The 25,166-nt window shown below is 32.0% G+C and overlaps 11 protein-coding genes across 11 annotated transcripts, besides 7 other annotated features; 7 read left to right on the plus strand and 4 right to left on the minus strand.

The window, feature by feature from the left end:
• Positions 1-87: 87 nt before the first annotated feature.
• Positions 88-1,314, plus strand: TVAGG3_0291210 (homologous recombination; the record flags this gene model as incomplete). The annotated part of the gene is made up of 1 exon (XM_001583899.1): positions 88-1,314. The coding sequence occupies one exon, from the start codon at positions 88-90 to the stop codon at positions 1,312-1,314; it is 1,227 nt and encodes a 408-aa protein (XP_001583949.1).
• An 890-nt stretch (positions 1,315-2,204) lies between these two features.
• TVAGG3_0291220 (protein of unknown function (DUF3447)) lies at positions 2,205-3,185 on the plus strand (the record flags this gene model as incomplete). Its single annotated transcript, XM_001583898.1, has 1 exon — positions 2,205-3,185. One exon carries the CDS (start codon positions 2,205-2,207, stop codon positions 3,183-3,185), a length of 981 nt encoding a protein of 326 aa, XP_001583948.1.
• Positions 3,186-3,247: 62 nt separating this feature from the next.
• Positions 3,248-3,619, plus strand: TVAGG3_0291230 (Ankyrin repeat family; the record flags this gene model as incomplete). The annotated part of the gene is made up of 1 exon (XM_001583897.1): positions 3,248-3,619. One exon carries the CDS (start codon positions 3,248-3,250, stop codon positions 3,617-3,619), a length of 372 nt encoding a protein of 123 aa, XP_001583947.1.
• Positions 3,620-3,993: 374 nt separating this feature from the next.
• On the plus strand, positions 3,994-4,863 carry TVAGG3_0291240 (uncharacterized protein; the record flags this gene model as incomplete). Its single annotated transcript, XM_001583896.1, has 1 exon — positions 4,229-4,570. The coding sequence occupies one exon, from the start codon at positions 4,229-4,231 to the stop codon at positions 4,568-4,570; it is 342 nt and encodes a 113-aa protein (XP_001583946.1).
• An 84-nt stretch (positions 4,864-4,947) lies between these two features.
• TVAGG3_0291250 (Golgi APPARATUS membrane protein TVP23 family) lies at positions 4,948-5,631 on the plus strand (the record flags this gene model as incomplete). The annotated part of the gene is made up of 1 exon (XM_001583895.1): positions 4,948-5,631. The coding sequence occupies one exon, from the start codon at positions 4,948-4,950 to the stop codon at positions 5,629-5,631; it is 684 nt and encodes a 227-aa protein (XP_001583945.1).
• Positions 5,632-6,863: 1,232 nt separating this feature from the next.
• On the minus strand, positions 6,864-7,590 carry TVAGG3_0291260 (protein kinase regulator protein; the record flags this gene model as incomplete). The annotated part of the gene is made up of 1 exon (XM_001583894.1): positions 6,879-7,577. The coding sequence occupies one exon, from the start codon at positions 7,575-7,577 to the stop codon at positions 6,879-6,881; it is 699 nt and encodes a 232-aa protein (XP_001583944.1).
• Positions 7,591-7,652: 62 nt separating this feature from the next.
• TVAGG3_0291270 (uncharacterized protein) lies at positions 7,653-8,614 on the plus strand (the record flags this gene model as incomplete). Its single annotated transcript, XM_001583893.1, has 1 exon — positions 7,653-8,489. One exon carries the CDS (start codon positions 7,653-7,655, stop codon positions 8,487-8,489), a length of 837 nt encoding a protein of 278 aa, XP_001583943.1.
• Positions 8,615-9,045: 431 nt separating this feature from the next.
• Positions 9,046-9,237: a mobile genetic element.
• Positions 9,238-10,295: 1,058 nt separating this feature from the next.
• Positions 10,296-10,332: a mobile genetic element.
• Positions 10,296-10,332: a terminal%2Cinverted (terminal inverted repeat of Banshee-A3 transposon ID:TVAGG3_0291290).
• Positions 10,333-11,332: 1,000 nt separating this feature from the next.
• Positions 11,333-11,369: a terminal%2Cinverted (terminal inverted repeat of MuDR-5_TvMULE4 transposon ID:TVAGG3_0291300).
• Positions 11,333-12,407: a mobile genetic element.
• Positions 12,370-12,407: a terminal%2Cinverted (terminal inverted repeat of MuDR-5_TvMULE4 transposon ID:TVAGG3_0291300).
• Positions 12,408-12,971: a mobile genetic element.
• A 105-nt stretch (positions 12,972-13,076) lies between these two features.
• TVAGG3_0291320 (DNA repair/RNA processing CPSF family) lies at positions 13,077-16,970 on the minus strand (the record flags this gene model as incomplete). The annotated part of the gene is made up of 1 exon (XM_001583892.2): positions 13,077-16,970. One exon carries the CDS (start codon positions 16,968-16,970, stop codon positions 13,077-13,079), a length of 3,894 nt encoding a protein of 1,297 aa, XP_001583942.1.
• Positions 16,971-17,607: 637 nt separating this feature from the next.
• Positions 17,608-20,007, minus strand: TVAGG3_0291330 (adaptin, alpha/gamma/epsilon family; the record flags this gene model as incomplete). The annotated part of the gene is made up of 1 exon (XM_001583891.1): positions 17,683-20,007. One exon carries the CDS (start codon positions 20,005-20,007, stop codon positions 17,683-17,685), a length of 2,325 nt encoding a protein of 774 aa, XP_001583941.1.
• Positions 20,008-20,459: 452 nt separating this feature from the next.
• TVAGG3_0291340 (metallopeptidase protein) lies at positions 20,460-23,373 on the plus strand (the record flags this gene model as incomplete). The annotated part of the gene is made up of 1 exon (XM_001583890.2): positions 21,781-23,373. The coding sequence occupies one exon, from the start codon at positions 21,781-21,783 to the stop codon at positions 23,371-23,373; it is 1,593 nt and encodes a 530-aa protein (XP_001583940.1).
• Positions 23,374-23,918: 545 nt separating this feature from the next.
• TVAGG3_0291350 (pectin lyase-like family) lies at positions 23,919-25,020 on the minus strand (the record flags this gene model as incomplete). Its single annotated transcript, XM_001583889.2, has 1 exon — positions 24,078-24,998. One exon carries the CDS (start codon positions 24,996-24,998, stop codon positions 24,078-24,080), a length of 921 nt encoding a protein of 306 aa, XP_001583939.1.
• Between the last annotated feature and the right edge of the window lie 146 nt (positions 25,021-25,166).

The following is a 25,166-nucleotide window of genomic DNA, read 5'->3' on the forward strand; positions in this document are numbered from 1 at the left end:
CTATATGTTGTAAGAGGGAAGTGGGGAAGTAGAAAATTGAGGGGAAAACGATTACACACATCACGTTGATTAGTAAAAATTTTTAAAATGCATATTGAAGTCCAACTGACTGAAGTAACCAATGTTACTGCTCCAGAGATGAAACAAGTGATCGAGCAGATTGCTGCTACCAATCTAAGTGTATTTGAAGCCAAACAACTCAGCATTCAGTCGATTCCATTTCCGAACTCTATGTATATGTATGCCGTTGAGTCATTACAAGTATCAGGCACAGGATATCCAGCCCAAGTCCACGTTTACAAGCTCAATTACTCCAAATCCTTTGAAGATAAGATCGAAAATGAAGATGAAGTTTTGTCCCTATCAACACAGACCATTCTACCATCGGCAAACTACGCCAAACTCTGGGATTCCATCATCCTTGGTGATGCAGACGACAGCGTTAAAGAGATGCTGATCCATTTCATGGAAACTTCACTTACTTTTGCCGACCATGGCATTTCATCGGACATCGTTACATGCAACAGGATCATATTACTCTACGGACCACCAGGTACAGGCAAGACCACGATCTGCAGAGGTTTGGCCCATAAACTCGCGATCAGACTCTCAGAAAGGTTCAGCCGCGGAATGCTCTTGGAAGTGAACACTCATTCCTTGTTTTCCAAGTGGTTCGCAGAGTCAGGCAAGATGGTGAAGAAACTCTTCGACAGAATCCACATGTTGGCCGCTGATTCGACCACTCTTGTCTTCGTTCTCATCGATGAAGTCGAAAGTATCGCAACAGCCAGACAAAGTTCGATGAACGGAGCTGATCCAAGCGATGCAATTCGTGTTGTCAATGCCTTATTGACACAGATCGACCAACTCAGGAAATGTGAGAATATCATGATCATGGCGACATCGAATTTAACCGAATGCATCGATCTCGCGTTCCTTTCAAGATCAGATATCAAACAATACGTTGGTCCTCCTTCGATCGAAGCAAGATACAACATTTTCATGGATTGTATCAATGAATTGACATCAAAGGCAGTCTTAATGATGAACTCTGTCATCATGGACTTTGAGTCAATAAAGATCTTCAAAGGATCTTCTTCTGACATTGGTGCAACATTTGGTGAATCAATCGAGTTGTACAATGCAGCAGAAGAAGCTGAAGGATTGTCTGGAAGACAGTTGAGAAGACTTCCAACTCTCGCTTTTTCACAATCTCGGTTCAAAATTCCCTTACAATACTCTGAATTCATAAAGGAGCTGCACATCGCAATCGAAAAAGAACAAAGAGAGACAAAAAGAGTCTCAAATCAATAAAAAATTTTTACTTCAAAATTTAAAGTAAACTTAAATATTTAAACTATGTTCCATTGAATTTTGCCAGATTACACTAGAAATAAATGGAAATGGAGTGCAATCAATAATTTAAAAAATTATTTGCAATTTGGCCGTAGGCAAGCTCCGTCCAAATTGCAAATAATTTCTTTAATCGTTTGCAAATTCTAATTTTCATGAACGTTAAAAGTTCTGAAAATTTGAATGCTTGCAAACGATTTTTTTTTGTGTGTCAGATTCTCAAATTTTGTGAAGATTGAAATGTTTACAAGATAAGAATAAACAAATAATTTAGAGTTGAGATTAGGATAATTGTTACCAATATTTTTGGATTTTGGAGATCGATACTTTCTATGTAGTAAATGGATATTTGATATCAGAAGTATTGCATGAAAAATATCTTGTCAATTTCGAGATATATAGTTCAATACCTGTGTATATATTCTTCTCAGAAGTTATTAGATGATACTCCAATCGGACAACTTCATGATGGTGAGGCTAGAAAACACTAATTAAATTGCTTTGCACTTCCTATCTCGTGCCACGATCACCATTCTAGAAGAACTAACAGTTACATTTTATCTAGTTTCTAAACGACAAATTCATGGAATGATTTTTTACTATAGAGGCCAGGAATCATTCATTTTTTGCATATACTTACTTTCTGAAGCCAAATATCTTATGACATTCGGATTTGCTATTGCTATTGTGACTTTGTATATCTATTAACTTAATTAAAATTCATAAATTATATTCGAAATCTTTATGATCATCGTTTTCCACATGTTTAACATATAATTTTTTGTGCTAATATATTTTAAAGATATATTATATGATAAGCAAAAATATGACATTAATTTTTCAAATTTTTCATGTCCGATCAAGACATTCACCCAAATAAATACAGTGAATTGCGAAGCATCTATGGATACTACATTGATTCATACAATGCGTTGTATCAGCTAAAAACGGATAATGAAGAAGAATTAAACAAGATTTACAAAATGATCAAAGCAAATTTAATTGATTCAAAGAAATTTCACCCCAAAAATATTATGGAAGATATTTTAGGAATCATTCAATTTAATAATCGCTATACAAAGTCATATTTATCTCTTGCTAAACTCATATATGATGAATATCATGTGGAAGGGGTCATTAATATATATTATGTTCCAGACTTTCTGTTTTATAAAGAATATGGAATTAAATTAGACAAATCTGGCTTTTTTGGAAACCATGATTTAGAAAATCTCGATATTCATTCAGAAAATACAATTTATAGGGCAATTATGTATAATGACCTTGAATCATTCATCATATTTACGGAAAGAGATGGATTTGATAAAAATCAAAAACTTAAAAGCAAATTATATCCATATACTGGCAAAGGATATTCATTACTTGAATTATGTTGTTATCATGGAGCAGTTGATTGTTTCAAGTTATTAAGAACGAAATTTAACTCAGAAATAACTCAAAGATGTTTAGAATTATCAGTTTTAGGAGGAAATCAAGAGATCATGAGTGAATGTCTGAAATATCAAAAACCAGATTATGACTGCATGGAATATGCAATTATTTCACACAATATTGATTTTGTTACATTCTTGATGAATGAGTATAATATAAAGATACTTTTAATGGAATGTGGATGGTATAATAATCTTGATTCCTTTTTAGTTTATTTCGACCAAACAAACAATTTTAATGAATGCTTTGTTTATTCATCGGAATTTAATATTATTTCCCTTTGCGAATACTTCCTTTCACTTGGTGCAAATATTAATGAAAAAGGTGATTGGGAAGAACCGCTCTTCATTTTGCTGCAGATAATAATAGCAAAGAAATAGCTGAATTTCTTATTTCACATGGTGCAAATATCTATGAAGAAGATGGACTTGGAACAACTGCTATGTCTCATGCAGTAGAAGCAGGTAGTAACGAAATAATCAAACTTCTTATTTCACATGGTGTAGATATCAATGAAAAAAATGATATGGGATTTACATTTCTTCATCTTGCAGCAGGACATAATTGTAAAGAAACAGTCGAGCTTCTTCTTTCATATGGACTTGATATCAACAAAAAAGATGTTAATGGGTTTACTCCTCTTTATATGGCAACAAAGTCAAATTATATAGAAACAGCCGAATTTCTTATTTCACATGGGGCAAATATCAATGAAATAAATGAATTTGGAGAAACTGTTCTCCAAATTGCAGAAAAGCGTAATTATTCAGAATTAGCAAAACTTCTTCTTTCACATGGAGCAATATATCATTGAATAAGATGAAGTTGGAAAAAGATAAATGCGGATATACATCTCTTCATTTAACTTTTTACACAATGTCCAATTGTAAAAGTATTATTTTATCTCATTTCAATACTTTCTAATGCGATCTAAAAGTTTTACAGAATTTATCGCAAATATGCATCAACAATTTAAATTATTCATAAGTATCAGAATTTTAAAGAACAAAATGTAGGGATTTTTAAAATATAATCTGAGGAAAAACACATCAATGGGTTAGTATGCAATAATGACGAGTTATTATTTAATTTTGGTTTAAAACATATAATATGTCTTAGCATATCAATTTCAGAAAAATATATTTTTAGTATTTTTGATTTTTTTAGCTGATTTTGGTTAGATATTTGGTTGATTTGGTTTTGAAACTCTAATTTTTTAGAATTATCTTCTAGCATGAGAGTTCAAATGCATATACTTATATATTTAGAATTTTGTAGGTTTGACTAATCTATGTAATGATATAATTATTTTGAAGTCTGTAATTGTTCTGTTAAGCTTAACGACTTCATATACTGATGATATCTCGGAGATAAGGATGGAGAGATTCTACAATAAAAGATGTTTATTTGTCACTTTTTTAAAATGCATTTCTATCGACAAGTTAATATAGAAGAGATTTCAGAGCTCACTCCTAGGAAAGGCGCTGTTCATGTAACTGTACAAATTAATAAACCTCCGCAAATTGACGAAGTTGATAACAAAATTGAAAAACTTATAGATTTATTGACAGTTTTAGAACAAAATTTAGATTCGGTTGAGCAAGATTACTTCCAGGATGTACCAACAGAAGATGTAGCTATATCAGAAAGTGATGAAGTAGACGATACGTGGAAAACATTACATAACGAATATGATAATGAAATATTTGGAAAAGATGAAGAATATGAAGCACTGCTTAAACGATTTAATATCGAAAAAGAATAGTAGCTACTTAACATTTGTTAGTTAATATAATTTTGTTTTTAATTACCTTAAAAATGATACTGTTTATTGGAATACTTGCTATTTTTCCAGGAATAAAGTTCAGAAGAAGAATGTAATACAATCTAATTCGATTTTTGCTTTAGAATTGAAATTGCACAAATTCAGACAAGCATGTGATGTATCTTTTCATCATTAACGTTTTTCCAATTGAATATTCGTTGCTAATGCTTTGAACCTTGAGAAACTTACTCCGATTATGACTTCAATCATTTATCGGGACATTTGAGCATAAAATTAGTTTCTATTCCAACTTTTATATCATAATAAGATAAGTAAAGACTTCGATGTTTTGATGAAAATTTTTTTATTGATAAAAAATGTCTGGATCAGGGAATATCCATCATGAAAACGATCAAGAAGATCTTATTAAAGACGAATTTAAAGAAAATACAGCTAACTCTTCATCGTGGTTCTCATTGATCAAGATTTCTCTCGTATTTTCCTCGATTTGGGGATTATTTTTCTGTAAAATCAACTATATTTCTTTGACTTTAGAGTTATTAGATTTTATTCTATGTAAACAATCATTTGGCAAGTATCTTGTTGGAATCAAATGGTCATTAAACTGCGGTGGAGATTCAATGTTGAAATTTGATATAACTGCAGAGGATGATATGCCTTCTCCAAGTTACTCTAACATTTTTTGGATAGGAAATTCACTTGTTCTTATTCTTTGGATTCTAGTTGTGATTTTATCATCTATTTTCCAGAGGTGGATTTACTCATCGATCAATGCACTCATCTTGATATTACAGTTAACGAACATATCTATATTTCTAAAAGGAAATTCCATTGCGGCAAAACAATCAGCGGAACAAGTTAGATCCGTTCTTCTTGGAAATGTTGAAGCGTTTGAAGAATTACCAGAACAGGCAACTCTTCAAAGTGTTTCTAAATCAGAAGAAACAAAATCACAAGAAATCAAAGAAAATACACCCGAAAAATCAAACGATACACAAACAGATAATACAACAGCTAAAGATACTGAGAAACCAGAGTAATTTTTCTTAATTATTACATGTTTTATTGATATATTTTTTATTATTTAAAATTATTGTTAAAAAATAACTTTCTGTCTAGATTAGATAAATTATTTATACAATTTTTACTAACAAAACTATTCAAATTCCAAAATAACAATTATTTTTTTTGAATTTATCATTAAACTTGAATTAATCTTCCTTCTGATGTTCAAGTTCTGGGAATGGATGACCCAAATGGTACATAACATTATCATAAACAAACTTTCGCGTCAAAATTGTTGGCATCGCTAAAACGAAGACCAAAAATATTGTGAGAACTACCCATATCCTGATTATCATCAGTAAAACTCCTAATCCTATGATGATAAGGAAGAGAGCAAAAGTATCAACTAAATTTGGACATAAAATGGACTTATATATAAAGAAACCGAGTCTCCAGAAGAATGTAAATGGCGGATGAAGTAAATCGAATATTTCTTCCAGGTTTCTAATTCGATTTGGTGCATCTGCTGGCAATTGCGGTAATTCTATTATCAATGACTTGAATATCGATGAACTTCCTAATTCTCGCGCCAATTGTGCCAATGGAATGAGAGAAAGGAAAAATAATAATGTTGGAAAAGGTGAAGCTTCTATTAAATACGTAATATATATAAAGAATATACTTAAAAAGATGATCAGTATATAAAGAGGAATGTTATGTAGCAGTAGTGCTGCTTGAAATTGATAAATAATTTCGGAGTAAGGATTAAAAAGATTGCAATAAAAATCTATTCTTTCCTCGGGTGTAGTACCTGCTAAGGGAATCAAATAATTCTCAAGCATCGTATTTTGCCGATTTATTCTTTGCATTCCTTTTCAAAATAAAAATTTCCCCTGATATAAATTAATTCACCCCCTTCTTTTTTTAATATTTCATTATTTCACCATGAAATTAATGATATGAAGGCAAAAGACCTTAGATCATTAAAAGGGATTTGACGAGGTGTTATCGTATTAAGCATTCAAGTTTAATTCTAACATTATTTTGAATATATTTTTTAAGAATATATTTAATCTTTCTTTAACATTATATTACAATGCTCCAAAAAGACACATACTTTATAATGATCTGATGTATAACCTGTTATCTTTGAGTTATTTTTCAATATCATTCTAATTGCAAATTATCACATTGATTTATAAAATATCATTCAATATAAGTCTTACACATATTGTTTCTATATAATAAATTAATCACAGACAGAAATATTTTTAGCTGGGAATTAAGAGCTTGATTCTTCTTTCTTTTCTGGTGGCATCGGATGAATAACAGCAGATCTATTGAGATAATCATTTGATTCCATAGGGATTCCCATATATGAAATTTCCAAATTTTTCATTTTCGCGATGCAATTATTGACATTGAACGTACTTGCCTGTTTAAAAAACATAGGGAAGTATGGACCGAAAGCTGCTCCATCATAGACAATATCTGGTGGAGGATTGTAAACATCATTGCAAGAAAAGCAAAACAATCTAATGTTTGCGAATTTGCACTTTGGAGATATGCCAATTGGTATAAGTCGTGCATGATGACAATTAACTCTCGGACATCTACCAAATTCACATTTATTATATTTTTCTTGAACTAAATGTATACTTCCAGGCGTTAATAAATAACGCTGATGTATTAAATGATACAAATTTATTGCGTCATCCTCATAATTTTCAAGATTCCCTATTTCATCACTAGGATCTTTATCCTTTATAATGGCTAATGCGATTTGATAGTTTTGAATGACATTGTTCAGTCCATATAAATTGAAGTTATCATTAATAAACGCTGAATTGATAGGAATTAACCAAGGATTTTTTGAGCAATATTGCCTGACCCAGTTGGAAACTGTATGTTGCTCTGGGTGATAGGTAGATACAGTGTCTTCATTAGGGGTTTCGCATATATATTGATCATAGACATGCATTTTATTAAAAATAAAATTGAATAGAATTATCATACCCCTAACTAATTTTTCGAGACCCTTAAATTCCTATTCATTATGTTCGATTTAGACAATTTTTTCAATAACTTCCGACTTACGTTTGTTGGACGTGATCTTAATGAGCCATTAATTCAATCTTCACCAGCATCTTTGACTGAAGCCCGAGCTCAAATTTTAAAGAAACAACAAAAGCAAACTGCTGAGGAAGATCCATATCTTCTTGGCATACAAACATTATATTTAAATGCTATTGGTGAAATGAACGAATATTCAGAGCCTAAACAAGCCGCAACAGCAAAAATAAATGAGCTTTTTCAGAACAATCTTATTTCACCGAATTCTTACGGATTTTTGAATGAAATGGAAGAAAATTCTAGAAGTGCAAGGGTTAAAATCCCAGAAAACAAAATTAATGTTCAAACATATCAAGAATTATACAGATTTTGCTATGCACATGGTATCCATCCAACACACGATATTACATTAGACGAATTACAAAGAATGACCGAATGGATTTCAAAGAATGAAATAGATCACGTGGCTTATACTAAAATGCCAGAGTTTATGCAGCAAGCTATTGACCTTTCCGTCATAGCTCAAAATGTTGACAAGCTTAGCAAGTCATTGGCTCAAGATACACGACTTACAGAAATTATTCGAAATCATGTTAATGAAAGTGAAGAAAAACTCGATTTAACAAACAAATCATTAACGGATATCGCACAACTTAACCAATACCTTATCCAAGAAGGACGTTCTCTTCCAGCCATGAAATACCAAGAAAATACATTACGATCATACACAGAACCACACTTAATTTCCGATGAAACATTCCCTGTGGAGAGTGAAGAACAAGAAACACAAGAAGATGAAAATCATTCAAATGATTCATAAAAACATACTTTTTTTCTTTGTTTAACACTTTATTATTTCATTGAGTCTTAATTAAATTAATTTTGCTTTATTTCTCACAAAAAACTTTGATTTTGGAAAAAATCTTCTTCTTTCATATAATTTCTCTTTAACTCATAATCACTATATATACAATAATGCCCATTATAATGAAGTGGGGCTTTAAATTCACAAAAATAGGCTAAATGAAGATGATTTTGGTTTGAATTATGAAAAATGACATTAATCTGTATTGAAATTGATCATATTCGAAATCAGAATTGACCAATGAACCAATAAAACTAGATTAAGCTAAATGCAAAGCAAAATATCTCTCTTTTTATACGAATTGTTATGGAATATGGCTTTCTACATGTCTATATATAAAAGTTTAAAGTCATTTTAATATATCTTTGACACAATATTTTAAAATCTTTCTTAAGGGTGCACCCGTATGTACGTTTATTTGAGAGGAGGAGGATTACCCTCTCAATTTTGAGGGATTCATTAGTTTATTTTCTCGATGAATATGCAATAAAATTTGATTTTTACCTTATCATAGGGCTGTACAAGATTTAAAAAAACATTGCCGGGTTACCGTAGAGGCCTAAAAAAATCGCGCCTCGGCGGCAAGCCGCCTCGGCATTAAGAATGCGCATCTAAATTTTTATATGTCCTTCTTTCTTTTATTTTTCCCTTCCCTTCCTTTTCTTTTTCTTTTTTTCCCTCCTCTTGCTCTCATTTACCTTTTTTTTCCTTTTCTCATCATTTTTCAAAATTTAAAATTTTTATCAAAAATCTTGCCTATAAAAGCAGATTATGGAACCTTTTAATGCCTCTTAATCAATATTATACAGCATAAAGCATATTAAATGAAAGTAATTACGTATAAATTTATTTTATTATCTTATTTATTAATTCTTTAGCATGTATTGTTTAATATTAACTTTTCTGTACATTAAATATGATATCTCCAAAGTAATGAATGCCTTGTAACGAAACGAAAACTTAATTTTATGTTGAATATTTGTCACAAACATTAGATTATTAAAATATATGTTGGATATCCCTTAGTATCAGACTTCATGACTCGTGTTGTCTAACGTGAGCTTTGGATTGCAAGCTTGCTACAGCACATAAGTATTCTGTGGTTAAAAAAACCACATGAGCTTTAAAAACTATAAAACCAAAAATAATTGTTATAATTTAAATGAAGAAGTAATTTAAAACGATTTTATTTATGATCAAATTTTATATATTTTTTGGATCAAATCCATTTTAATAGAATTTATATACTATTCATCTATTAGTAAACACTACCGTATATTATTTTTTAAGCTATCTTATTTTTTGAAATTTTATTCAAATCTTTGGTCGCAAGAAGAATTGCATGATAAATAAAAACATTTAATCAAAGTCAATTTTATTTTTCATATTCAAATGGACTGAGTTTAACATTTAACATTTTTTGCTAATTGTCGTCAAAAATTAGGCGTAAAGCAAAAATTGATATTTCATATGGTTTTATGATAGATAAGCATTATATTCCCACTCATTATATTCGTAAATTTTGAGGTTTATCCTTCGCTTTTAAGATCATTGAATTTGATTTTTATATAAAATAGTTATATATTAGAAAAATAATATGAGTTTATATGATATTATTTTTCAGAAGATATTCATTCTATATGCCTATGAAAAGTACTCTCAAAACTAACTTTTTCCTAATTATAATTAAATCTAGAATATTATTATGCTTAGTATTATTTCATTTTTTCATTCAATTTAGAATTTACAAATGTCAAAAAATTGAGAGCTGTCACTTTTGATGAATTTCTGTTTATTACAGCATTGTTATTAATAATGAAAATAAAGCTTATTTCAATGAAAATTGTTCTGCAAATTTATTTCACTTTTGACCTCACTTTTTCCATAATTCAATTTTTTTACTTTTAATATTTTAGATCTTCATAATATCATTTGAAAAATTAACCATATAAAAAAATCAAGTTATCAATTCACTTTTTCCGTAATTCAAAAATCAAAAATATAAATAATATATCTTTTTATCAAATATTATTATTATATTCTATGAAAAATGAGGTCCGGAAATTTTGCGGTTCCCGTAACTCAATTTTACGGAAAAAGTGCAGTAAACTATTCAAAATACGGAAAAATTGGTGTAAACTAATGATTTTACGGTAAAATCACGGAAAGTCCCGGAAGAATATATGTGCCTATATGAAATTATACAAAATGAATCAAACGCATTTTAAAAAGATGTTCTTGTATTATAAATGCTATTCGCAGATTTATTAGTTGAAGAAAATTACCAAATTTTTGCCGATTTACAAAAAATGATTTACAAAGCATATTTTTATAAGGCTTTAAAAATCTTTAAAATGTGACCGGTGACGGAAATCCATGGTAACCAACCGCGGTTCCCGTTTGGAATGCCATACCTTATCAATATACTTCATATAATATACACATGTTCATGTAAAAACTTTTTTCCAAAATCCTCAGGAATTAAGGGATTTTTGAATTTTAAGAATTTTTTTCGAATTTTTTCGAAAAAAAAAATATTTTCAGAACAGCCTTAACGGCTAAGATTTAGGAACAATGTTAAGTATCAAAAAGAAAGGAGGTCTGATATAGACAACATATATCGTTGAAGGTTGAAAAATCTCTAATATTTGAGCCCAAAATTTCAAAATTTAATTTTTTGAAAAAAGAGACCACCCGTATGTACGTTTATTTGAGAGGAGGAGTATTATATTTTTGAAAGGGTGAAACATTATGAATATGTTAATTATATAATAATATGTATTATTATAAAAAAGAAAGAGTGGGGGACAAACTCGCCCATTGTCACTTTTCATTAACCTTAAACTTGTAATTTTCATTATTTTTAATTAACCTTATTTCTTTCCCAATTCCTGATTTATTTTATTCACTTACTATTAAAAGTCACATTTTAATAAAATATAATAATTTATTTATAGCATTTTTTACTATACTGTAATAAAAAATTAATTATAATAAATTAAATGTTTATTAAATCAAATGTTTTCTTTGCAATAATATTTTTAATGTTGAGTAAACAATGTTGGGATCAAGTGTATCATTTTTCAGACCTTTCTGAACAGCTTCAAGCATACTGATGCATGCGACTTTTTTAAATTGTGTCATTTCTTCGAAATCTCTTGTGACTTTTTTGATAACTTTAACACTTCTCTCTGAATCCAGACCTTTAATTTGCAACTTAATCAGGAATGAAGGAACAACACTGGAATATAACTCGATGACAAGTTCATCGAGTCGAAGATTTGGTTGTACACCACTTGTATGTGCCGGATACCATTGTGTCAAATTTTTTCTGAAATTAACTTTAAAAGTACTAAGTAAGATCATGAGATATAGCAATATATGTTTAAACCAACTTATATTTTGGTTGTACACCACTTGTATGTGCCGGATACCATTGTGTCAAATTTTTTCTGAAATTAACTTTAAAAGTACTAAGTAAGATCATGAGATATAGCAATATATGTTTAAACCAACTTATATTTTGGTTGTACACCACTTGTATGTGCCGGATACCATTGTATCAAATTTTTTCTGAAATTAACTTTAAAAGTACTAAGTAAGATCATGAGATATAGCAATATATGTTTAAACCAACTTATATTTTGGTTGTACACCACTTGTATGTGCCGGATACCATTGTGTCAAATTTTTTCTGAAATTAACTTTAAAAGTACTAAGTAAGATCATTTATTTTTGCATAATATAATACCAATATGGTTTCTTTTGATTTTATTTCATTTATAAGCAAATCAGATTTACCCAAAAACTCCACTCCATAAGCGTTCATTTGCTAAATTAAAAAGTGACAATGGGCTAGTCTGTCCCTTTCTCAAAAAGAAAAAATAAAGCACGTTAAATTTTTTCTTTCTTGATTTTTTACAAAATCTACTTAGAATTATGCAAAATATGACTAAATAATTATAAATTTCAAGTTAAATTTTAATTTTGATAAATAATTTAAATTTCAAAATATCAAGTTCAGTTCGACTATGTATGTAGTAATTCCTCAATAAAGTGCCAAAACCCTATTAAAATATATGAACATTTTCAACATTTTCAACATTTTAATGTTTTTATTTAAAAATTTGTTGGAATATGAGCTTCAAACAATTATTATGTAAATAAAAATAATTAAATATATGTATTTATTCGTATTACAACCGTAGTAAGTCGATTCTTCCTTTCTTCTACTGAGGTTTGAATTTGATTTCGAATTGTAAAGAGATTCAAAGGGAAAATACTAGCGGATAAAAACTACCTCCATGAAAGGGTCATAATGGAGTCAAGTTGTATTTTTTGATATTTTTTGCTTTTCGAGCCTAAATAGGTAGCCAAGATAATGCCTAAAAATAAGGTTCTAAATTCTGAAGTTTACATGATCCTCTCGTGTGCACCCTTAATTCAGAAAAAAAGGTGAGATTTCTAATGAAAATTTGCTTTATTCAGAAAAATATTAAATCATTTTAATATAATAAATAATAAAAATCTATATATAGTTATTTATTGGAATACATTGACACCATTATTGTAAATCTTTCTTAATTCAGATAAGAAGTCCTGTGTTCTTAATCCCTTTGTTGCAAACTTCAAGTGATCAGGCATATCTTCAATCAAATCAATCAACATGTCGCAATCAATGACATTCTTTGGAGATTGGTTGAAAATATCCTGTTCAATCATATTCTTGAACTTTCCACTCCTGTATTCTAAGTGGCTCAGTCCGCAAAGAGATTTTTCGTATGCGGATTGAACTCCGACCAATTTATGTCGATCGTTTTCATCAATTGGAGTGAATGCACCGATCTTACCATGTGTAGTAACATACCATGCGATGTGGCCTCCAATCTTTGTCTGCAGCTGCAATAATTCTTCATCAATTTCTTCATTTGGATTTTGCTGAGTTGCCTGGGTCACAGCCTTGATTGGGAACTGACCAGAACTGATTGCTCGGCCTCCAATGTAGAAAATTGACTTTCTGACAACTGCATCTGCTGGAATCGCGTATTCGTCAACGTCAAAGATATGAGCGTTGCCGTCATCATCAAATACGACACCTCCCAAGCAATCCTCGTATTGTAGGAATGCTGCACTGAGAGGTAATTTAGTCATCGTATCTCTTGCCATTGAAATGAGCTTCTTTCCGTATTTACGCCATCTGGCGACCTCAAAGCCTTCGTAGGAATCAGCGTAGAGCAGATAATTCTTGAGGGAAACGATAGATGATGCAAAGAATCTTCCAACAAGGAAAGCTTCGATCTTTACGGTGTTTTCGTTGAAGAACCTCATGAGATACAAAAGGTTACCGCAGAAAATAGCCATGTATCCTGAGTTATCCGTGATTTCGATAATCGGATTTTTGTAAATTTTGTTTGTTTCGTTGTACAAAGGTCTTAACGTGATCTCGTTAAATCCCTCATCGTTCTGCATGTACCTGATTTGGTAAATATAAAGGACTCCTCTCATCATTTTTTCCGGTTGAGACAAGAATCCACTTCCTACGGCCAAATACGTGTTAAGGAGGGTTATTCCATCCTCTGGCATCGGAGTAGTATGTACAAATTGCACTGTATTGACGATTTCGTGGTTTGCGTAATCGACCATTTGTTGCAAACCATCTTTTGTATAGAGAAACAGGGAGTATCGCTCTTCATTCCACTTAGGAATTGTTTCGTAGTCCTCATCTGGGTAAACTTTGGCTGGAGAAGGTGGTTCTTGGTAATGAACCTGAAGATTCTCATAAACTTCGACATCGATCTTCTTTTCGTTCTCTGTTGTGAATGGTTCTGGATGGGAAGCGATGAAAGCGACGCAATTCGGGTTCTGGCAGTAGGCAATTCTTCTTACAGTCATTCCAACAGGGATTCTCTCGACAATACAGCCATCAATGATGAAGAAATTGTGTTCTGGCTTAATATTCTCGAGATTGCAGAGCCTGATTTGGTCTTCGTCCGCAATTAAAAAGTGATTCTTGTAAGGACCACGCATTACAGGGGCAAAAGCACGTGGTTTGCAGTTGAATGACTCGGAGAGTGGGATGATACGTGGGTAACCGTTTTCCGAGAGGATAAAGAAAGGATTTGATGGATCTGTGACGAAACAACCATCGAAAACATCCGAAATGCCGTTGAATGGGATGATATCAATATTCTTTCGTGAAGTAACTGCGAATCTGTGCATTTTGATCCTTCTGAAGAATAATTTAGATTCAACCCATTGATAGAAGAAAGCAGGGCCATCGCGAGGTGTAAGAACAAGAAGGACAACTGATTCGAAGACAACGAACGAGATATCAACGATACCAATTGAAGATGGCTGCAATGGAATCTCATCTTTTCCGAGAGGAGCAATGAAATCAGGAAATGCCTTGAAATTATCAAATGTGGCAACTTCCGTCATCGTTTCTACGGAAAACATTCTCAAAACGCCGTTTGTACAATAAACAAATAAATATTTACCGAAAATTGCGATTCGGCTGAAATATTTGTTAGTGAGAGGTGTCATTGGTTCCAACGCTCTGTCATATGCGCATATTGTATAGTTGTCAAATAGAACAACAAGGGCATTTGAAGAAATTCTTGCATCCAAAACAGCTGGAGAAGAGCCAGAATAGAGGTCAGTGTGGGAGAAACCATCTTCTTGTGAATATTTGATCGCTCTTACGACTGTTTTAGTGATCTGGATGAAGAAGTTGTTGAAATCTCCTGCAAAAAGAGTCTTTTCCTTACTTACTTGGCTCGTAAACTCATCGTTGATCTCTGGAAGGTTCTGGCTATCGGCGTAAAGTACGGATGTTCCTTCATCTGTTGAGATCAAGATATATGAGAAGTTTTCTGATGAATAAATTCCAGTAACTCCGCGGATATTAAATTCACTGACAAGGTTTGGATCGATACCACTACGAACGAAATGCAAACAACCGTATTTTTTGAAGCCACATGCGAGAGCCATCGCGATCTGTTCTTCATTTTCATCTATCTGGCTCAGCTTGAGGCAAGGAGTGGCATTGGCAACAGTTCCAAGCTGTCTGATGTAAGAAATGTTGTTGACAGAAAATGATTTGACTTTTGAAAGGGTTTTAGGCCTTGGTAATGACTTAAAGAACTTCTGGTAGAGATCATTTTGTGTTTCTGTCATGACATGGTCGACCAAAAAGCTTGCAAGTTCTTCTTCTTCAATTTCTAAAATTATTTCGGACAAAGTTGAGTCATGAGTTGTAGATCCCATGAAAACAAGGCTCCTGTTGTTCGTGTAGTTAAGAGAAAGGAAGCATGATGGATGAAATTCAAGATTTAAGTTGACATTTAAAGAAAGATTTGTTACTTTGACACCATTGTAATGTAAAGTCAAAATGGACAAATAATGTTGGTCAACGGTCAATAAAATATGTGATTTATCGATAGCTGTACCAACTTTTGAATATAATTCGTGACAACCAGGTCCATTTGCTGTAATATCGACTGGAACTTCATCATCTAAGTATGCGAGCTTGTTTAATGCTAAAGCAACAATGTTTGTATGGTCCATGTAAATAATTGCGTTCTTTGAGAGAACAAGGAAGCCTCCAATTGGATCTGGAACATGAACTAAGCCAAATGAGTTATGTGGTAATGCACGGGATGTCCACATTGTAACTTTATCGATTGATGCTGAAATTAAAACAGTTTCCTTTTTTTTTAATGGAGGAGAAACAATTGAAACCGCAACAGTTGATTTCTGAAGTGGTAATCTGACACTCCATGTAGGAATTAATTCGTGAATAATAGCGAGAGTTGGATTTTTATATCCGTCCAAGAAAACCATATCTCGAATTCTGTATAACGGCGATTTAAAATCTGTGTGGACATCATACGCGAACGCATCTTTAATTACTTTCCAGCTGGAATGGTATTCATCACCAGCTTTTTCGGTACTTTCGATTTTAATCTTGTTGGCAAGAGGTAAAACGTAAAGAATATTTTGAGCAAGAAGTAATGCAAGGCATGTACCTGTTGGGTCGGCATCCATAATTGTTTTATTGCGTAATCTTGTACTAATATCGAAAGGACGTTCTGGTTTTGGTGGATCTGGCTCTGGTGGGCCAGGTCTGTTAAATTCGTGATATTCTGTTTCTTTCAAATCATTATCTATAACCTGTAGAACAATAACTTTACTTGTATCGCAGCCAACAATGATTGAATCGTATTCTCCACCACTTTTATGCCTGTATACACCGAAAATTTCACCCCAAAACTTCTTTTCCCATACTAATCTTAAATCATCTTCCTTCGTTGAATAGACTTGGAGCTTGTTTCCATTGGCAGTAACAATGCAATCTGCCTTTGAAAACGGAAGGTGGCATCGAATTGCTGATTCCGGGGCTGGGGAATCACATATTGTTCGATGCGTAACATTCATTTTTTTAGGAGCTTCTAATAAATTTTGCAATTTTTGCCTATGTTTTGGACTCACCAATATCTTAATAAAGATGCATTTGTTCAGATTTTAAAATATTTCATCCCAATATCAACTTCATATCACAAAACATTTTCATTAATATCAATTCTCATTAAAACAGCTATTCTAATTACTTGTTCTACGAAAAATTACTATTGGTAGCATTCATTTGGTTTATATTTATTCAATTACATTTACTATCAAAATAGATAAGGGCAAATACAAATATACTAAGGCCATTTTTATTACATATGCTTGTGCAACTAACTTTCGAATTAGAATAACAATCATGGATTATCGAAGTTCGACCATTCCAAATCCTAGATACTTTGTTGCGACATCATCCTACATTACAGGATTCGAAAATACATAGCCTAAATAATAATCTTTCCGGTCTGTATGCACTGGTTTACTTATATGGTAATGTTCTGAGATGGTAGTATCTGGAGAAAAATGAACTACAATCTATATTTGAAACACAAGTTCCTGTACAACCTCCACAATAACTCCACCATATCCTAATCCATGATATAAATTAGTTCCAAATGAATAATGCATTGTTACAAAAAATTAATAATTTTCAAAGATACAAAAAATATAAAGAAAGGATAAAATACTTTATAGAAACAGATATTTAAAATAAATAATATGCATAGATAATAAATATAATAAGTTATTGGAAAACAGTATTCGGAATTATCGCATTATCTGTCAAAGGTTGCGATCCGAAAAGATAAGTAATCTGTGTCTTCATCATTAGTTGTCCTGGTGTCTTTGCCTGTATCAGAACGACCTGAGTTACAGCAGGAGAGCCAACATGAGGTAAATCTTCACTTGACTGCTGCAAAACCCGGAAAATGAAGTTGTTTGGTACTTGGTAAGCTATCTTGAATTTACCCAACATAGTTTTAGTAAGATTGAAGTAATGAGCACGAATTGCCAACTGATTCGGATTTGCGGCGTTCTTTCGAAGCTCAAAGTATATTACGTAATCGTTAGTCTTAATAACTTGCACTGTATTCGGTGGTTGAACAACTGTTGGAGCTGTATTTTGAACTTGAACTGGCGGTTTGACTTTTTGCTGCTGAATTTGCTGTGTATTTTGTTTCGGTTGTTGTTGTGGTTGAGGAGTGACTTTAACTGGTGAAGCAGAGAGACCAAGCAAATCTGCAACGGCATCTGTTTGTTGATTTGAAGATTGCTGTGGCTGTGATGGTTCTGATAATCCACCAAGTAAATCTACGTCCTCTGTTGGCTGTTTAATCGTTGATGGTTGCTGAGCATCGTAATCTGCTGGAGCAAGTAAAGGAGCGCTAAGTCTGGAGTGCTTTAGAATACGTATGAGTTCTCCAGAACGCTGTTGTAATTCGAGATTGTTTGAATTAGCGAAGTATCCGATAACATTTGCAGCTTGATCAGAAAGTCCAAGGCGTTCACCAAGTTTGGCGATCGCAATCAATACGTAGCAGTTAGTTTCGACGGTTGTCTGTGGCATAAGCATGATCTTATTAAGAGTTTGCAAGATTGTCGCATCTTCTCCGTATTCTCCGCAAAGGAAAGCTCCAACTTGTATGAGAGCCTGGTTCTCCGGGTTCTCAGCTATATCTTTTGCAAGCTGCATGACTGCAATATCACGTAATGTGTCACTTGTCATGATAGATTTGCAAAAGTTCGTAATAACCTCGGAACCGACGTAAGCACCGCTATCGATAATTAATTTTCTGATTGTTTCGAACCTCCAGTTCTCGTTCGGAGCGAATCTTGTTATACTTGTGAATAATTTTGCGACTAATTCTGTTCTGAAATCAGCATTTGCCATAGAAAGATATCCCATGACATCAGGTATGAGAGTTTCGACGTTATTCGCATCAACCAGAGCGACAACAACATCCAAAGCCCTTCTTCTGATTGATGGATCTTTATGACTCAAACAAGTGACGACTTGCGACTTGTATCTCTGTAGAACAACACTATCAGCGTTAGAACGATCAAGAGGACCGGTCGAATAAAGAACCCTGGAAAAGGTTGACAAGGCAGAGTACAAAACATTGGGATCCTTAAGGGAGAAGAGGCGTCCAATCTGATTGTAAGCGAGAGATCTGAGTGATGGCTTCTTCGCGCAGATTTTAATAGTCTGAATCGCTTGGAATAAGATTGTTCTGCCTGTATTACGACGAACATCGACTCCTGCGACGATCGTTGAGAGCAAATCGTCAAGTTCGTCGGATTGTGTCTGTAAACAAGCGACAATTCTCAAAATTTTTGTAAGTAAAAATGGATCGTTGAAATGGAAGAAATCAAACTCCTTAATCGGCTTTGTCTCGTATAAGGTACTGATAATTTTCGTGAATGGGCCTGAAAATTGCTGCCAAGCCTTAACTAGACCTGGATTTATTTTCATTAAAGCGATTGCGAGGTCTATAGTCGCACTTACAACACAATGATAAAAGCTACTTAAAAGCTTATGCACATATGGTCTGAATCTTTCTGCAAGATCAGGAACTAAAAGTACAGAATGATACATAGCCGCACAGCAGCGTTTGATGATGTTTTGGTTTCCGGAGCTAAGTAAATCACATATATGCGTTGAAAGCTCTCTGCACATATCGGCTGTTCCTATTTGAGCTAATAATGTGAGAGGAAGCATTTGTACTAAAGGATTTGTACTCTTTAAATCTTTAGCCATAGTATGGGTAATCAATACCATCAAATCATTTTCGTTTTCGAATAAATTGATTGCGGCAAGATATCCGATTCTTTTGTATGACGGGCGTTCGTTTGCCATTAAATTAGCAATTTCGATATTTGCCCAGGCAACATTGTCACCGCGAACTCCAAGAAACATTATCTTCGCTATTAACGAAGGTTTATATTTTAAGTCGCAATCTCTAATGAATGTTCTTACTGCGGCAAGCTCATTAGCAATAACTATCTTTTGCTCATCAAATGTTGGGGCATTTAAGACTGAAATAATAAAGTCATCAAGTCTTGCTGCCATATTTTATTTTTGAAGTAAAAAAAAATTCGATAGAATTCTATTCACGGTTTTTGCGGTTATTTTATATAAAAGCTCTATAGTTATACTTGAAACAAATAGCATATCTAAAATACAAAAAACTGCAAATTCTCCATCTCCCATTTTTTGATTGAAAAGAACTATTTCAAGGCATATAACAAATCTAAATGTAAAATTTGATAGTCACCACGATAGAAAAATAGAAAATTTTGAAAATTTGTAAAAAAAAATTAATGAGAATAAATCAGATTCAGTAACATCCTTTTGCTTAACCCTTGTGTTTTCATTCACTTTTTGTAAGATTTGTTACAGTTTAGAAAAAAATGTCCTGAAAATGATTTCTAAAGTTGTAATTAACAATATCTAAACACATACATACTTTAGCTAATACAAATTAACTTATAATCCTTTTATTTTCTTGTTTTTCTTTTGATGCAGAATGAGTGCATCACAGAATCTCGGGTCCTTTTCCGGGTGATGTTCTCATATTTTACCCCAATACTAATAGTAACCGCATCAATATTCCTTGTAAGAAAAACAAACGAAAATATAATCCTTGGCGAGTTTGAAATCAAGGGTGTTGCTAATATAACAGAATTGAATTATGTGGCAACACTTTACAAACACAGAAAATATAAATACGAATTCCTAAACATTAAAACAAAAGAAAAAGAAAATCATTTCGCAGTAGCATTTAAATATTTACCGTACAATCACACAGGAGTACACAATATACTGCTAAATATACCAAAATTTGCAGCTAATCCATATCAAAACATTGATTATTTTAAAGATTTTTTTCAAGAATCAATTCAGTTTCAATTTTCTAGTATCTACAGATCAGAATTCGAACAGCAACTCAAAGCTACTCTAAATAACATATTTGAACCAAATATTACAGAAAATAATTTCATAAAATCAACATTTTATCTTAAACAATCATCAGATCCTTTCGAAAAGAAAATATACGCTGCCGGATCCGCATTTGAATCTTCAAAAAATCAAATTTTTGAAAAAGATTATGTGACAAAACAAGCGATTTTAAATGCTATTTACAATCAGAGTGGATTCCCTTACGGAATATACGGAAATCCGCTTTCATTTGCCTCTACATCTTACAATCAAACAGTTTATGATTATTTTAAGTATATAAAGCCACAAAATGCATTATTTTACCATTTTGGCGATTACGATGAACAAGAAATACTCAGAATTCTCGCTTCTACAGTTAAAAACAATGGTTCAAAATCTGGATTTAAATTAAATTCTCATTTACAGCCATTGATACAACCAATCTACAAGAAGATTCAAGTAACTAACATTTCCAAATCAGATTACCAAAAAAGATCAACAGTTACGTGGCTAATCTCTGATGTGAGTAATTTATCAGAATTAATTGATGTTGATGTACTTTCCCACTTGCTATTAGAGCCAGGAAACAATTCTATACAATACCAGTTGCTTACGAAAGCTTATGCAAATAAAATTTGCGAATCAAAATTTTATTTCAAAACTGGAGTTCCAAGATTAACCATTTGTGCTGATGGAGTCTCTTTAGACGAAACATTCTCAAATCAGCTCCAAATTTCACTTGAAACAATTTTAAAAAACGGATTTTCCGAAGAAAAAATTCAAGAAGTTTTACAGAACTACGAAATATCTCTGAGAGAAAATTCGAAACATCTTGGCCATGACTATTTTTCAAATGTCGTAAATCCGTGGATTTATGGTTATTCTCCATTAAATTACATAAAAATGACCTGGGAAGTGGAGAGAATTAAGAAACTACTCGCTGTGCAGCCTAAATACTTCGAATTGGTCATGAGAAGGCGTTTATTTGAGAACCAAAACAGAATTGACATAGATTTTGTAAATGATAACAATTTTGAGTCAGAATTCAACTCCAATTTATCACAAATAATTTCTAAATACTCAAAAACAGAGAGGTTCATACAAAACACCGAAAATGAAGAAAATGAAAAAAATAATTTTTCAAATTTTTCATTTTCTGAAATACTTGACAGCTTTTACAAACCAGGGAATGTATTAGGTAACGGGTTCGTGTATTCCTATGAAGAACCAACGAATGACGTCGTTTATATCAGAATTAAAAACTCAATTAACTTGGATGAAGAACTTTTAGAGGATTTTCCAATTTTTCTGACTATATTTGGTAAGACAGGAGTCGATGGAATGTCACAAAAAGAGTTTGACAATTTAATCGAAAAATTCACCGGAGGAATCTCAATTAAGTACTTGGTTTCAGCTAGTTATGATTCAGAGGATACCGCAAACTTGACCATTATCATTGAAGGAAAGTCTCTTTCGAAGAATGCGAATAATTTAATCGAATACATGACTTCTCTCATTAGTAAACCCAATTTGATTGATCCTATCTTGATGATGGACATTTTACAAGAGACGTATGATTTGTATACTAAGCATTTGATGATAAATGCTACATTATTCTCCCAAATGTTCTCTGCTGCAGCTCTTTCGCGAGGGGCAGCACTGCAAGAGATGTTATTTGGCGTTACTTTTTACAAAAGGCTCGGAAAATACTTGAATAATGACAAAAGAGAAAATATCTTGGATTTGATCTCAAGATTATACGACAAGAAGTTCATAAATGGAGATTTCTCAGCTTCACTTCATTGCAACTGCGAAAGCCGCCAGAGAATTGAGAAAAGACTCCTTTCATTAATGGAAAAATTAAATTCTCACCAACCGATCGAAAAAGGAATTGACACAATTAGATTATTTATTTCGGAGATGTCAATTTACCAAAAATCAGCTTTCAAGTCCGACCATTCACTTTCATCTGTCACTTTTTCAATTCCTGTTCCTCCTATTGGAAAAAAAATCGCAGCAGCTTACTATGTAACAGCGAAAATGATATGCAAAGGGTATCTCAACGAGATTGTCGATAGTTCTTACGGTGAAAGAGTCGATGAAAATACAAGTGATCCATTGATAAGTGTCATTTATTTCACCATTGAAAATGTCAAAAACGTGACAGAAATGAGTGACAAAATGATGTCAAAATTGAAGAGTATAAACGAAAGAACATTTACAGAAGAAGACATGAGGAAGTGTATATATGCAATCCTTAAGAGAATCAATGCTCCTCGAGATCCTTCTACAAGAAACATTGATACGTTTTTGAGTGGATTTTCAATTGAAAACAAAACAACATTTTTCAGAGATCTCTTTTATTTGAACTTGAGTGACATTTATACAGCAATTAGATCATTCATGAGCTCTAAGATACACATTGCTGTTGTTGCAAAATCATCTGAAATCAAACAAATAGAGAATTTCTCTGTGATTCAATATACTTCTGATTAATTTTTATTTATAGATTTTATTTTTACTTGTTTTATATATATATATATATATATAAATAGATTTTATTGTTTGGATTATTTCTATATATTCATATGTTTTGTATTTCTATATATTCATATGTTTTGTATTTCTATATATTCATATGTTTTGTATTTCTATATATTCATATGTTTTGTATTTCTATATATTCATATATTTTGTATTTCTATATATTCATATATTTTGTATTTCTATATATTCATATATTTTGTATTTCTATATATTCATATATTTTGTATTTCTATATATTCATATGCTTTGCATTTCTATATGTTTTGTATTTCTATATATGTTTTGTATTTCTATATATGTTTTGTATTTCTATATATGTTTTGTATTTCTATATATGTTTTGTATTTCTATATATGTTTTGTATTTCTATATATGTTTTGTATTTCTATATATGTTTTGTATATAGCGATAGGAAAAACTCCATCTACGAAGAAGAATACTTTCCAATATTTTTCACATACTTATATTTTTATATACATGCCATCTAATATCTTTTTATTTGATAATGAGCTAATGAGAGTGAATGATTTCAACCAACGATTTGTTGCAATTTTCTTCTGATTGTTTCAAGTGATTTTTTTTGTTAAAAGAGTTATTGCTGATACTTTTACCTGAGTAACGTACAAAACAACATAGTGTTATATTTTGATGATTTACAAAACATCTGTCTTGCAGGATTTGAGCATATTTTTGTATTGTCTCATATAGGGAGGCGATAATAGTACGAATCGCCATCCATTAGATGTTTTATCACTAATATTTGATGTTTCAAATTCACCATTATAGGACAATGTTGTATAATGCTCAACAATACTATTTGTTATAGTAATGCTTCCACCAGAAGTATAAAACATAACACCGTTACCTGAATCCCCAAGAATGACAGAATTATCTATATAAATACTGGTGCTATAAGTCTCAATTATTCCAGTTACTCCTTTTTGTGTATTATTTTCCATCACCCAATGATCGGCATAATAGCTATTTCCAGAGTTCTCTGAGGCAACACAGCATGAAGTATCTAATACTGCAGAATTATCAATAAAATTACAATAAGAAATCGTAGGGGCATTCGACGAAACTCTCAAGAAAAGTCCAGAATTAGTTCCTGACTCACATTTTGAGCAATTATAATATTTTATAGTCTTACTCCCTTGTCTAATGTGAATTCCTCCCACATTTGTGGACTCAAATTTGGAATTGAATAGACATCCTTCATTCATGGTATAACTATCTGAGGAACTCAAATATACGTATGAATGATGGGCTGTTGTTAATTTATCTTCAGCTTGTACATAATTGATAGAACCTTCGTCATAAAATCGGTCTTCAATTATAGAACTGCTTCCTGTGAAGGTAATGGCTCCACCATTTGCAGTGGAACGACAGTATATGAACATACAAAGTGAATGAAGGAATTTGATTCCATTTTTCTGGAAGTTTAAGTTTTCAACTTTGATAAAATCTCCTTTATAAACATAGAACTTATCAAGTTCAACATTATAATACGATTTCCATAGATCAAACTCAGGATAATCAGCTTCTAAATGTCTCTTGAAGGCTATAACTCTCATTAATGAGCCTTATTGAATCGGCTCTTCATACTCTTAAAAACCGTAAATATTGAAAATGTTTTCAAATCTCATAACTTTTAACTTTCAAGAATATCGGAACCTGAGAACAATTCAAACAAAGATTTACAAACTGATCAAATAATTCAATGACTATGAAATTCAATCTTG

Source organism: Trichomonas vaginalis, chromosome V (assembly GCF_026262505.1).
Source record: "Trichomonas vaginalis G3 chromosome V, whole genome shotgun sequence".
Classification (NCBI taxonomy): domain Eukaryota; phylum Parabasalia; order Trichomonadida; family Trichomonadidae; genus Trichomonas; species Trichomonas vaginalis.